The 12887-nt window shown below is 52.8% G+C and overlaps 1 protein-coding gene across 1 annotated transcript in view; it reads left to right on the top strand.

The window, feature by feature from the left end:
- Positions 1 to 3239: 3239 nt before the first annotated feature.
- PKDCC (protein kinase domain containing, cytoplasmic) overlaps positions 3240 to 12887 on the top strand; it is a 34206-nt gene continuing 24558 nt past the window's right edge. The window contains exon 1 of the mRNA XM_061348296.1: positions 3240 to 3983. Within this exon, the coding sequence (XP_061204280.1) occupies positions 3333 to 3983 (651 nt within the window). The 5' untranslated portion in view covers positions 3240 to 3332. The remainder of the gene's footprint in view (positions 3984 to 12887) is intronic.

The raw sequence follows: 12887 nt of genomic DNA, 5'->3' as shown, positions 1-12887 counted from the left end.
CCTGCCCTGAAAGCTGACAAGCCCTTGGCAAAGCAGGGAGTGACGGATGGGGAGGCTGGACGTGGAAGAAGCCCTCAGTGAAAAGGCATGCAGGACGTGGACTTGCATTTTCAAGGGCCTTCTGGCCTCCCAGCTGAGGCTGGTTTTTCCAACTAAAGCTCTCCTTCCACGCAAGCAGCCAGAAGCGGTGGCCAGGAATTCAACATGTTATGAAGTCCTCGCAAGAAAGAATTAACTCCTCAGTGTCAATGGGGAGCGACGTGAGTGTGCAATGCCTCTCTGCCAGCAGAAGCTCTGAAGGATTCCAGCTCCCACAAACATCTTTCCAGTTGTGTTTTTTAAGCAAGATCTTGAAGATACCCACACTTAAAATGTGGGGCTTCTTTTTTCTTGGGGGGGGGGCTGGAGTCAAAACGCCTTGAGACCAAGGGTGGGATTTGCTTGAAGATGCCTGTTTGTGGGTGTCAAACCAGGGATGGGTGAGCTTAGCTTGGGAAATGTCGACTCCATAGACCAGAAACACCCGTGCATCTGAGCTGAAGAGCAGAGAGGAACAGAGGCACGGGCCCTTGAGATTGCCCCTAGCTGGATCTGGATGTAACTCCCAAAGCTCTCTTCCCCATTGCCCATTCTTGAACCACAAACCCCTAGGACGACCGTGTCTCCTGCAGCAGCAAAACCATTTCCCTGAGGAGCAGTCAATATTGCCACAATCTTAATCTTATTTAGCGCTGTAGCGTGGTTTTAATTTTTCCCCCGTGTTTGATCCCTCAGCTTTAGGAATATTGATAGAAATAGGGACTGCGAAGATCAAATAAAGAGCAGCCCTGCTGCAGATGAGAAAAATACCCTTCAGCCCTCACTCCCTGCGCCGTGATTCAGCTTTTCCAAGCGCTCAGCCGAGATAAAAGGCTCGCATGTGAGCACAAGCGTTAGCAAGGGCTGCAGTGCTTTCAGCGCACCGTTCTGCTGCGGGGCCAGATACCGTCTGCTCCTAAACCTCCTTTACCGGTGCGGGGAGTGTGCTCACAAAGGGCTTTTTAACCCGGTTTCCACGCCGGCACGGGCTGTTTGCTGTCGGCCGCAGCTCGCTGTTGACTTTAACCGGTAGCTCTGTTTGTGCACCCGTGTTGGTTTTGCTGGCAGCGCGGCTCGAAGAGGCTGGAATACCCCCCCCCCCCCTTCTATCCGCGACCGTGCCCGGCCGAGCCGAGCCGAGCCGGGCCGCCCTAATCAGCGGCAGGCCCCGGGCACGGGGTAATTAGAAACATGGAAGGGGCTTTTCTGTCTCTTGCAATCTGTCTCTCGACATCAAAGCGCTCCGCTCAAGTCGGCCTGCAGAGGTCGGCTCCCATATCTAAATGAGTGATGTATTTCATGGTGTCTGTCGGGGGGGATATAATGAAGGAAACCGGCTTTGTGATGGGGCATGATGTGAAAAGCAGGTGGCCCACTTTAACGGCTTGCGGGAGCATCTGTTTTGCAGTCCGGTTGTGTTCCCGTAACCTGCGCAAACACGGCGGGCGGGCGCGCAGCTTCCGCAGCCCGAAGAGCCGGGTTTGCGGGAAGAGGCAAAGAAGACACAGAGGGGGCTGCCCGCCTTCAATCACTGCCTCCTCACGGTGACGAGCAGAGCCCGACACCCAAACAGGGAGGGCTGCAGGTGCCCCAGTATCTTTGGAAACACATTTCATACCGTTATGATCCCACTCATTTGGGAAAATTTTATATATATATAATAAATAATAGATGATATATAATGGATAGTAGATGATATGTAACAGATATAACCTGGCCTCGAACCCGTCCTCCTCTACACCCGTGAAATCCTAAGGGCCGGCTCCAGAAGTCTGCGTCGGAGCTGCCCTGGCACGGCTGAAAAGCGGAACGTTGCTCCGCGAGGTAGGGACAGAAACGATGGGGGGGGGGGACGCAGACGACACCACCCCAAACCCCCCCAAACCCAACCCCCCCCCCGCCCCAACACACACACAGAAGGGTACAGCAGGTACAAAAGCCGCTCCCCATCACCCGCAGCGTGCCCCCCTCCGTTTGATGCGGTGCTCAGTGCCGCTCCGCCGTGCCGCTGCCCACCCCGTGTGCGGGACCGTGCCGAGGGCCCTCGGGAGGCGGCGGCAGGAAGCGGAGGGTGCTGGCACAGACGGTCCATGCCCACGTCCCCTCCAGGGGCCGCCCCGCTCCATGTCCCTCGGCTGGGCCCCCCACCCCGAGCTCCGCGGTCTGTCGGGGCTCTGGGAAACGCGGGCGATCGCAGCACGCCGGGGGCCGAAGAAGATTCCTTTTTCCTTTTTAATTCCTATATTTTATGTTCGCTCTTTAAAAAAAAAAAAAGGGGGGTTCTCTCCCCTCATTTTTTTTCTTCTCTTATCCTTTTTTTTCCCTCCCCCCCCCCCTTTTTGTCTGTCCGATGTGTATTCCCTCAATAGCTCGTCCCTTCCCCTCATTGGAAACGCTTTCCCGCTCCATTGTGGTGATTATTGCCGCGCCTGACTCTTCTCTTGCCGATGGCCCTTTCTCACTGGCAGTTCCGCGGGCTGATTGTGTTTGTTAATTAGTTGCTAACAGCATCGTAATGCGGCCTTGATGGATAACCCTGTCATTAGCACTCACCCCTGCAATTCACATTTCCAACCGGGCAGGGGCTACCCCATGCCGAGGCCGTGATTTGTGGCTTCAGCCCCGTGTGGGTGACACGCACCCACCTCCCGCACAGCCCCGCATCCCGGCTCTCCTCCGCGCCCGCGTTGTGCCGCGGCTTTCACCTCGCTTTATTTTGGAGATGAGAGCGGAGGTGGGAAAAAGGCAGCTCCCCCCCTCCCCGTCCTTTATGTGGCTCTCTGGGTACGGGAGTGTTTGTGTTCCCCCCTCCATTCCCTAGGGACAAAGGCACCCCCGCATGCACCGCACCCGCGCATCTCCCGCTCCGCCCCGCCCCGCCGGGGGGCTGGGAGATGTAGTCCCGGCTCCAGGGCTCGCCGGCGGGGGGACTACGTTTCCCAGGCCCCCCTGCTGCTCGCCCGGGCTGTCAATCAGTGCGCGTCGGCGGGGGCAGCGAGCCGGGGATCCCCCCCGCCCTCCGCCCTGTCCCGCTAATAATAAGTGCTTCAGAGGCTTAAAAGCGGCGAGGCAAGTGTCATGCGGGAGCGCCGGGAGGAGCTGCGCTGCGGCTGAGCGCCCGGCTCCGCTCTGCCGCCGCCGGGAGGAGAAGGAGGAGGTTGAGAGCGAAGGAGAGCGATAAAAGCCCCTCGGAGCTGGTTCCCGGGGCAGGGGCGAGAGAAGAGGAGCCCGAAAGGCTGGAGAAGCCCGCGGCGATGAGACGCAGGAAGACGGCGGTGGCGGCTGGCTGCTGCCTCGCCTTCCTCCTGGGCACCCTGCTCAACGTCCTCTTCGTCCCCGGCTCCGAGCACCCGCCGCCGCCCCGCGAAGGGGCACCCCCGTCCCCGCCCGGCGGCCCCCTCTACCCGCCGGAGGAGGAGGAGGAGGAGGACGGCGGCGGCGGTCGGGCCGCCCTGGAGCGGCAGATCCGGGAGCGCTACGAGGAGGTGCTGCGCTACCGGCAGCATCGGCCGCTGCGACCGCGGGAGCGGCGCCTGATGGACCTGGCGCCGCCGCGCACCTCCGCGGAGCAGCCCGGGCCGCGGGGCCGAGCGGCGGCGGCGGCGGGGCCCAGGGCGGGCGCCTCGGCCGAGCTGTCGCTGGAGCCGCCGCTGCTGGGCTGCCGCGACATCCGCAATGTCAGCGGCGTGCAGTACCTGGGCTCCGGCTACACCAAGGCGGTCTACAAGGCGGTGCTCAACCGCACGCTGGCCGTGGCGCTGAAGGCGGTGGATTTCGGCGGGCACGACATCGCCCGCTGCGTGCGGCAGTTCTCCGCCCTGGGGGACTGCTACCGCCTGGCCGCCTACAAGATCGTCAAGGAGATGATCCTGCTCCAGCGGCTGCGCCACGCCAACGTCCTGCAGGTACGCGGGAGTTGCGCGGTTGCGCCGGGTTTGCGCCGGGTTCCTGGCCCCGCCGCTGGAAACCTGCCGGAGGAGAGCGCGGAGCGGGATGGGGGCTCCTCTGCGCGCCTCTCCTTTCCCCGGCGTGGGGTCGCGGGGCAGGCTGGAGGCGCGTCGATGGGCGCTTTCCGCTCCTAGCAGTGGGGCTCACCCCCCCACCCCGTCCCTTTGGAGAGGTGCGGGCTGCGGCGCTTCCCACACCGGCATCCTCCCGCTCCGCTCGGCCTTGCGGGTCGCTCTGCCTCGTCAACACCGAGGTGGGAAGGAGGGGGACTGAGGAAGGGACTCGGAGGCCCAGCAGCACTCCGCAGATGTGGGGGACTGGATGTGGCCGGTTTGGATATGGGCTCCCTCTGGCTCCGTGCGGGGTGCCCGGAGCCCTGGCGCACGGATCGGTCCACGGGGCAGGAGGGTGGTGGTGGCTGGGTTAGTCAGCGCACCGCGGCACTTGCCGGCAGGGCTGCGTGGTGGGACTGTGACACATCAGCGGGAACCTCGACGGGTCCATTTGGATGTAAATGCTGCTATGGAAATTCCCCTTGCGTTTCGCATAGCGCGAGCGTTGCAAGGGGATAAAAAATGAAAGTTAGACCAGACGGTCTCACAGTAGGTGCTTTTTGAACTGCATCGAGTGAAGGAGTTTTGTGTTTCTTAAGCAGCTGCAGCAGGAGCGAGTACCAGCTCCCCCACGAGAGCTTCAGATCCCACCGATCAAAGCTCTCGAGTTTCATATCGCGTTCAAAGAAGGTGTAGTTGTGATTTATCCACGAGGAGAAAAGAGATGTTAACCTTCCTCCCGTCTTCCTTTCCTTCCCTTCCTCCTGTATCCGCCAGGTCCAACTATATAACAAGTACACCTAGGGTAGCACAGAAAGCTCCCAGGAACTGCATTAGTTTACTCCTGTGTTACTGCCCTAGTTTGGTTTTGGGAGAGCCGAGCCAATGTCCACCCCATTGAAAAGAGATTACATTTAAATCAGAAACATGTTTTCAGCCTCGTCCCGCTTCCTTCTTTCGCCTGTCCGCGGTCAGCCCCGGGCATCACCCGCCTCTTTCTTTAATGCGTTTCACTCCAGAGGCGAGGTCTCTGCGCCGAGGGTGAGGGCTGGACCATTGGAAGGACATCACCTTGAAAGGAGGCTGTAAAAATGGACCTGCCAGGCTTTATTCAGGCGCGGTGGGGCGGCGGTGCGGGCAGGAATGGGGCTTTGGTGTCATGCTGGAGGCGAAAAACCGGTGCGGAAAATGGGCACCAGCGAGCAGCTTGGCGTTTATTATGTTTCTGTTAAAACGGCAAAGGGGAGAGGGTCTGCGGACCTCAAGACTGATTTTTAGCTTGTTTTCTAAGCTGGCCGAGGGCATAGAAATCACTGTCCAGAGCTTGCTGCCGAGGCAATCCAAAAGCCAGCATCTCCTCCCCTCTTCAGGCTTTTGACAGGCACTTTCGCAGGACCCGTACTGCCAAGGGCACGACACAGCGAAGGCCGGGACCTCTCCTGCCTTTGCTTCTTACCTCTTTTTAGCTCCTTACCCCCCTCCCGGCGGCTCCCGGCATACCCAAATACGAGTCGGCTGCTATAAATAGCTGGAGGGACACGGCACCCTCCTGGCACCGTGCTCGGGGCCGGGACGGGGAAGGCGGCCCGGGTACCCGCGGCTGCACTGTCCCCCTCTTGCCCATCCGTGCTGGGGCATCCCCGGCCACGGGCAGGGGCTATTCGGGGTGAGCGTCTCCGTGAGACTCTGTTGCTGGAAATAAGAAGAGTTCCGAGGACGTTGAGCCCTGTGAACGGGGGTTTTCCTGTAAATCTCTGGCAGCTGACAGCCTGAAGTGTAGTTTGTAAGATAACAGGCTTGTTCTTTACTGTCTCAGCAGTTCCCATTCTGGCCTGTCTCTTGTCAAAATCAGCTTTTCTTTTCCTTTTTCTTTTTTTTTTTTTTTCAGTCATCCTTTTTAAAGGCTCGATTATTGTACAATATAGGATGGGGGGGAGAGAGAGCTCTTTCCAGAAAGAACCACTGCCTTCAGACAACATGTTGACATATCCACCGTGCCCTCCGCCTGGGGAGGGAGCCAGATGTGTCAGCTCCGGCAGATGTGGCGAATCAAGGCAAAAGAAACATGGAAAACCAGCATGAGGGAGAACGGTTTCACATCAGCCGATGCTGAGGCGAAAGCAGCTTGCATTTCCTAATTGCTTTTCTGTGCTCTGCCCATCATTCCTATGGCCACCAAAGTGCCAGCGCTGGGCCATTGTCCCTTGTCCCCATGGCCTGGGGCAGGCCCAGGCCTGCTGCAGCTCGCTGGGGGCTCTGAGAGGCTCCCTGGTGTGACAGCGAAGGGCAGGTGCAGCCTGCAGTGGAGATGGATTTGGTTTGGAGTGGGGAAGAGAAGGGCAGTTCATTAAAGTTGATTTTATAATGAAGGGCGCTAAGGAAGAGGGGAAACTGGGTCAGTGATTTATTGTAAAAGAGGGTTTAGCAGCCTGCTAATTGCTTTCCAGTCGCTCTGTGCCAGATGAGGTGCTTGATCTCTTCCGTGGTCTCCGTGCTGAGGTTTCTTTTCTTGCAAGGTTCAAATGCTGCTGTCTGAATCCTGCCTTTCCGTGCATTTTGGTGGGGAGGATGGTTTAGTGCTTACTTTAATTCCTCCCTGCCCGTACTTGAGGAAGAGAAGGAAATCAAACCATTTGCAGTTAATTCCAAACAATGAGCATGATTGTAAAGACACAAAGGAGATGTTTGATTCACTCTAATCATGTAATTATAGCCGTGGAGTATCAGAATGAAGGGTGCTGCCATTCCTCCTTCCTTTTTGCATTGCTGAAGAGAAGGCAGGGGAGGTTTGGAACTGCAGACGTTGGGAGAAGCGCAAGCTTCTTTCTGTGGCAGCTCCGTCTTTATCAGCCCTCCTGTGAGCTCACAATGATTCATTTACGAAGGAGCTACCTCTTGCTCAAAAGCAAACACAAAAGCTCAAGGGGAAGGATTGGCTTAGTCTGAAGCCCATGGAAGAAGACACTAGCTGCTAACAGTACCCGTGGTTTGCTGACTGCCCAGGCTCATGTAGCTTTAGCATTGAGCTAAAGCACACAAATGAAACACTGAGATGACATCTACATATAAAGAAGTCACCAAGATATGATGTCAAAGCAGTTTCTATAGGAATTGGTTTGGTTTTAGTGTACTGGTTACCATTTTTTTTAAATGGTCGTGATATTTATCACTTGGAAAACTTACTGATTAAAATAGTACATGCATCACTTGCTGTTGGCAAGTTCAGTGGACCTCGGATGTGCCAGCTGGTCCTGATACTTTTCAACACGTTTTTCTTTTCTTTACATGTGATAATGAACAGATTTTTACCCTGATGGTTTCCCTATACGTATGCACAGCCAGCAGGGTAGGGCAGTTTCAGTTTTAATGTGAGGATTACAATGATAAAGCTTTGTGTATGTTTTGCTTATTCCAGGTGGAAGGAGACAGGCTTTCCACGTCTGAAGAGAGTCAATATACAATTAAGTTCTAGTGCAAACACACTTGCATAGGGAGTGTGTGAACTCTGGAAGGTCTGGTCCTTCACCGTCCTTCTTGCATGAATCCACTGTTGTTGTCACAGAAAGCAGGGGGGCACAAGGAAGATCAAGCTGCAGTGGAAACAGCTACTCAGGGACCTCTTCCTTGTTGCCAGCAGGTGGGCACTGAATCCCCTTTGTGGTGGCAGTGGTGCAGGATTCCCAGCAACAGTCCTTGCTCTGCAGGTGGGTGGAATTTGGCCATGACCCCGTTGGGAATTTGCAGCCTGAGAAGCGATTGCTGATACCAGCTGGTGTGTGGCTACGTGGAGGTTTTGTCATTCTGTGTTTTGGATGGGGCAGCAGAGGTTCACGGCTCTTGGGAACAAACCTGACAAACCCAAGTGAAGGCTGCGGGTCTGACCATGCACTCCAAATGCAGGCATCAGTAGGGGATTGCTGCAAGTAGGAGGGTTGTTTTAGACTGAGATGGTTTTCTCAAGTAGCTCAGTTGAGCTGGTTTTGGAACAGGTTGGCTAAAGATGAACGAGGCCACCACATGGTTCAACCAGGCTGACACTGCCTCTTTAACTGGTGTTAGGGGGAGAGGATCATCAAGAGGAGCCTGCCAGATCCTACTGAGGTGACAGGAGAGGTTTGCACTGCTTGCTGGCCACCTCCTTCCTCTGGAAAAGCTGCCTGCCAAGGAGCGATGGAGCTGCTTCTTTGTCCCAGCTTGACATTGCCATAGGTGCACCTTGCAAGAGGTGAGGTGTCCGAGTCACCCGGGCACCCTTCAAAGTAGTTAGTGCTGGGTGATGTGGGGTGTCAGCCCTGGACGTTGGTGTGGATGGGGAGAAAGAAGCAGGCAGTGCCACCTACTGATGGCTCGGTGGAGACAGCTCGCTCTGCTAACAGATGTCCCCATAGCCCCAAGGAGCTCGGGTGGAGTGGAGAAGGGCAGAGGGAGCAGACAGATGCGGTTTGGCGAGGAAAGAAGAATTACACAAAGTGCTTCTTTATTGCGAGACTGCTTCCCAAAAGGCCCAGATGTTATCCTGCACTTTTAAGAGTGAAGAAAGGATCTGTTAACAAGAGCTCCAGAGCTGCTGGAAGCACAGAGCTGATACAATTGCAAACCAGCTCTAACCATTCATGTCACTGGAAGGCGAGCTCCGTGTCTTGGTGCTGGAGTTGCCAAATAGCGCTTATTCCCATCGAATTGCATGGGATGGCAGAGGGTGTTCAGCTTGTTGGCAGGAACAGCTTTCCATAAGGCACGTGCCATCGCAGAAGTTAGAAGGGCTACATTGTCCCTCCTTTTGAAAGCAGCATTCATAAAACTAATCCCAATCATTTGTTGAATGATTTCTGTGATTGCTTCTCAGTTTTATGTGCCATGTAAATCATTCCAGAAGACTCTGGTTTGAATTTCTGCCTCCTTTATGGGAGCTGATGACTTGCAACCTCATCCGGTTTCCTTCAGGGGAGCCCAGCACTGCTCCTTCTGTGCAGCGGCCTGGGGAAATCACTGGTCACCACAGGATGCTGTGGGTATGATCAGGTTCGTCCTTGCCACTTGGCTTTTTGTCTTAGGAATGACAATGAGTGAACAGGGCTAATCCACCCTGTCTGTTCTGGCCTGGGTATTAGTTGTGACCGGGGCAGAACTGCAAGGGTTTAGAAGAACAAGAGCTGCACATGGGGTTTAGAGCTCTTCCCTTCTTCACTCCCTCCCGCCTCGCCAAGCAAGGGGTAGGTGTGTAAACCTCTTCTCCCTGGGGTATTCAGTGAAAGGGTGTGTAGGAATGGTTCAAAGCTGCACCAGGGGAGGTTCAAACTGGATGTTAGGAGTGTTTCTTTACCATGAGGGTGGTCAAACGCTGGCACAGCCTTCCAAGAGAGGTGGTTGATGCCCCAAGCCCGTCAGTGTTTAAGAGGCATTTGGACAATGCCCTTAATAACATGCTTTAACTTTTGGGCAGGCAGCTGGACCGGGTAATTATTGTAGGTTACTTCCAATTGAAATATCCTCTGTTCTATCCTGCCCATGGCAGGAGGTCGGAACTGGATGATCTTAAGTTCCTTTCCAATCCAGGCTGTTCTCTGAGTCTGTCCTTGCAGCCAGCATGGTTCAGGTAGGTGCCTCCTGGCATCTGACTCCCACTGCAGTCTTTCATTTCTGTGGTGGCCGTGAAAAGCTTGACAAGAACAAGTTCTCACAGGCGCTGTGCTAATACTAATATTGACTCTAGGCTCATTTTAAAGGAGGTGTTATTTTTTGTCACACGCCGCTGAAGCACTCAGTTTAGGTAGTAGACACCAAACATGGGTATTTATATTGTTTTAAGCCAAATTTGGAGCAACATAGCTTGAAGAGAGGCCTTTTTTTTTTCTTTCTTCTTGGACCGTGTAGCTGCAGATAGACTCCAAGCTTATTTTAAAGCTCACTATGAGAAAGTACAAAGTACAGATGCCCAAGCAAGAAGAATTGTACAAATGGCTCTAATGAATCCAAGTCAGGCTTTTCCAAACATGCAATGCACAGAGGTTATTTGATAGTTGTGTAGTGCAAAACCATCTCCTAACGAAGGGTTAAACTTGCGGTGCAGTGGAACTGAATGCAGTGGCTGTGGATGGAGGTCAGGGGAGCTGCTGCTCTGGCCTTTTACAGGGATACTGAACTGCTCTGCAGTGATACCGGCCTGTTTCCACTGAAATCAGGGTCGTATGAGTGATCTATTTGTCTTCACTGGAAGGCTTTACAAGAGTAGGCTACTTGTGTGACTAAATATTTGCAGGGTTGGGCCTTGAGCTTGTGCAGTGCAGTGCAAATCCAAAGCGCTGTAAATGTTTTTAGGGGAAGAATTTTCCACTTCAGAGTGTGAGGAAAGCAGGGAGAGTAAGAAGGGAGATAACGTTATTAAATCATGAGATTATAGCCCACATAATCTGCGTCAGAACAGCAGATATATGTGGGTATGCATATACATGCCTATGTGTATGATATATGGAGATACCCATGGGGCTCTGTGGATATGGTGGCAGATATGGTTGGATATACAGTCGTGTGTGTTTCTAAATAGTACATTCCCATTTTTCTATTAGTGAGCTTCAGTGTTCAGAGACGGTGCCAGGGGTGAGATTCCTGCTCCTTCTGGGGTTTACTGCTAGTCCTAATAATACATTTATAAACACAAGCCTGAGCAGAGCTGTGGGTTTGGAGTTTAATACTTGAATTCCTTGCTGCTCGCTCTCGGTTCCAGCATCCCACAGCAGAGGAAATCCTGCCCCACAGCTGTCAGCACAGGCAGTTTTGGTCCTGCTCTTCAAAGGTTCGGTGCGGTGCTGGGGATGCCCTGTGCTGAAGTCTTCTTCCAGTGGAGCTTTGCATCTGGCAGGGTTTGATTGCCAGATTTCAATGAGGAAGATCAATTCACTTCTCAGGCACTGTCTCTTTATATGCTGTAGCAGGAAGGTTGACATTGGATTGAACTTTTAAGGTTGGGACTTCTAAGAAACTCATCATTGTTTCATGTTACAGGCTTGTAGATGCTTTTGGACCGAGTAGCTGTGGCAATATGTAATAATATTGCAGTATATATCTTAAAATATGTACATATAATGTATTAAAATATAGATGCAAGCATCATGTGTATATATTGTATATAGGAGCACACATGTACATTATGTATGTCACATAGACAAATGTATATATGTATGTGCTTGTGACTGTATGTGTGTATATGTATATACCAAGAGCAATGAAAGGAACTATTTAAAACCCGAGGGATGAATAGATTGTAGAGTAACATAAATGTCTTGAACCATACTGGATGGGGCTTGGAGCAGGCTGCTCTAGTGGGAAGTGTCCCTGCCTGTGGCATGGGGCTGGAACTGAATGAGCTTTAAGGTCCCTTCCAACCCAAACCAGTCTGGGATTCTGTGTACTGGTAAATCATAGCAGTATCACGCAGTGCGGGGGGGGTCCAGCTCTTGCAGAGACTGTCCCAGTGCTCCATGAATGAAAGGTGAATCCAAGGGTTGGTTGCATAAAGAATATTATATTCACTTTATTGCTATCAAAGTAGCCAGAGCTTCTAAAACACGTGCTGTTCTGTTTTTGACATGTAGCAGCTCAAACAAATGGCTCATTAAAAGGCTACCAATGTCAGTGGAAGCTTTTTATTTCCCCTGGTGTAATGTAGTTAAGCCTGTCACTTGTTACAGCTGGAAATAGTGTTCTCAAGGTTCCTGTTCCTGGACTCATGGAAATCTCAAGTCCATTAAAGAGAAAAAGGGGGAAATTTTCGGGTTTTATGGTTGTAGAGAAAAATCTAAAGATGGGAGCATTAAGGGCTGAAATCTAGCATAAAAGAGGAAAAGATTCTGACTGTATTGTAAGTCTTAGGGAAGTGGCACGATCCATACCAGGGCAGCTGGTACCCTTGCCAACTGAGCAACCTCTGTAAATGGCACCTAACACTCTGGCGGAGGTTCTGGCTTGCTGTTTGTTTTCCTGAGCATCCAGCTAGGGTGCCTGTGCTAATGCAGGAGCGCGCATTGTTTGCACAGCCTTACCCCGCTGGTGACGCCTTCATAAGCTCCTTTATTTTGTGCTTTTATTCAGTAAGCTTGTCGGCTTTTGTGTCAGGGCTGACCTCTGCTTTTGCCGTCCCTGGCTCCTCTGAAAGGGTCACCTCTGTCCCCATCATTTGTAGTAAAAGGGGATTGTGAGGAGAGGTGAACTGACCGGCTGTAGGGCCGTGGGCTCCTACAATGCAGTATAACTTCGCAGGGGCTGACCCTGTATGCCCGGTGTGCCCCGAAATCATTGGAGTCAGTGTGAGTTTGGCTGCATAAAGATTGATTCAGGACTGAGCCTCTGTGACTGAGAAAATCCAAACGGGGAAAGAAATGATTCAGTCACCAGGGTTTCCTCAAACCGAGTTGCAGCGCGCGATGTGAGAACAGGTCAGCGTTTCCTATCTGGTGTCTGGCCTTCTGAACAGACAGAGGAGCATCCCAGTAGCGAGAGTGTTTGCTGTAAGATTCTGTGCACAAATATATTGGGGTGGTGTTTAAATGCAGTGACTCGAGATAGCAAAAAGATGTGGGATTGTGTTTCTTTCCACTCGTTTAATTGAAACCATGCTGAAAAGGCGTATGAAAACCATCGCTCTCGCATGTATCTAAAGCGTAGCTTTGTGACGCTGAGAATGATGTCCAACCTAATAGCATTTCAGATAGAGGAGGTATTTTGGCTCATCTTTTGCTTCCAGCTACATTCAGTTTCCCCGTGTGGTTGTTTTTCTTGTTATTGTATGCATCCAGCTATCTGTTTCTTACT

Source organism: Neopsephotus bourkii, unplaced genomic scaffold (genome assembly GCF_033783945.1).
Source record: "Neopsephotus bourkii isolate Nb327-2 ecotype Australia unplaced genomic scaffold, CSIRO-AGI_Nbou_v1 NB_354, whole genome shotgun sequence".
NCBI lineage: Eukaryota > Metazoa > Chordata > Aves > Psittaciformes > Psittacidae > Neopsephotus > Neopsephotus bourkii.
The sequence above is the reverse complement of the archived record's forward strand: the minus strand, read 5'-3'. Positions and strand labels throughout refer to the sequence as shown.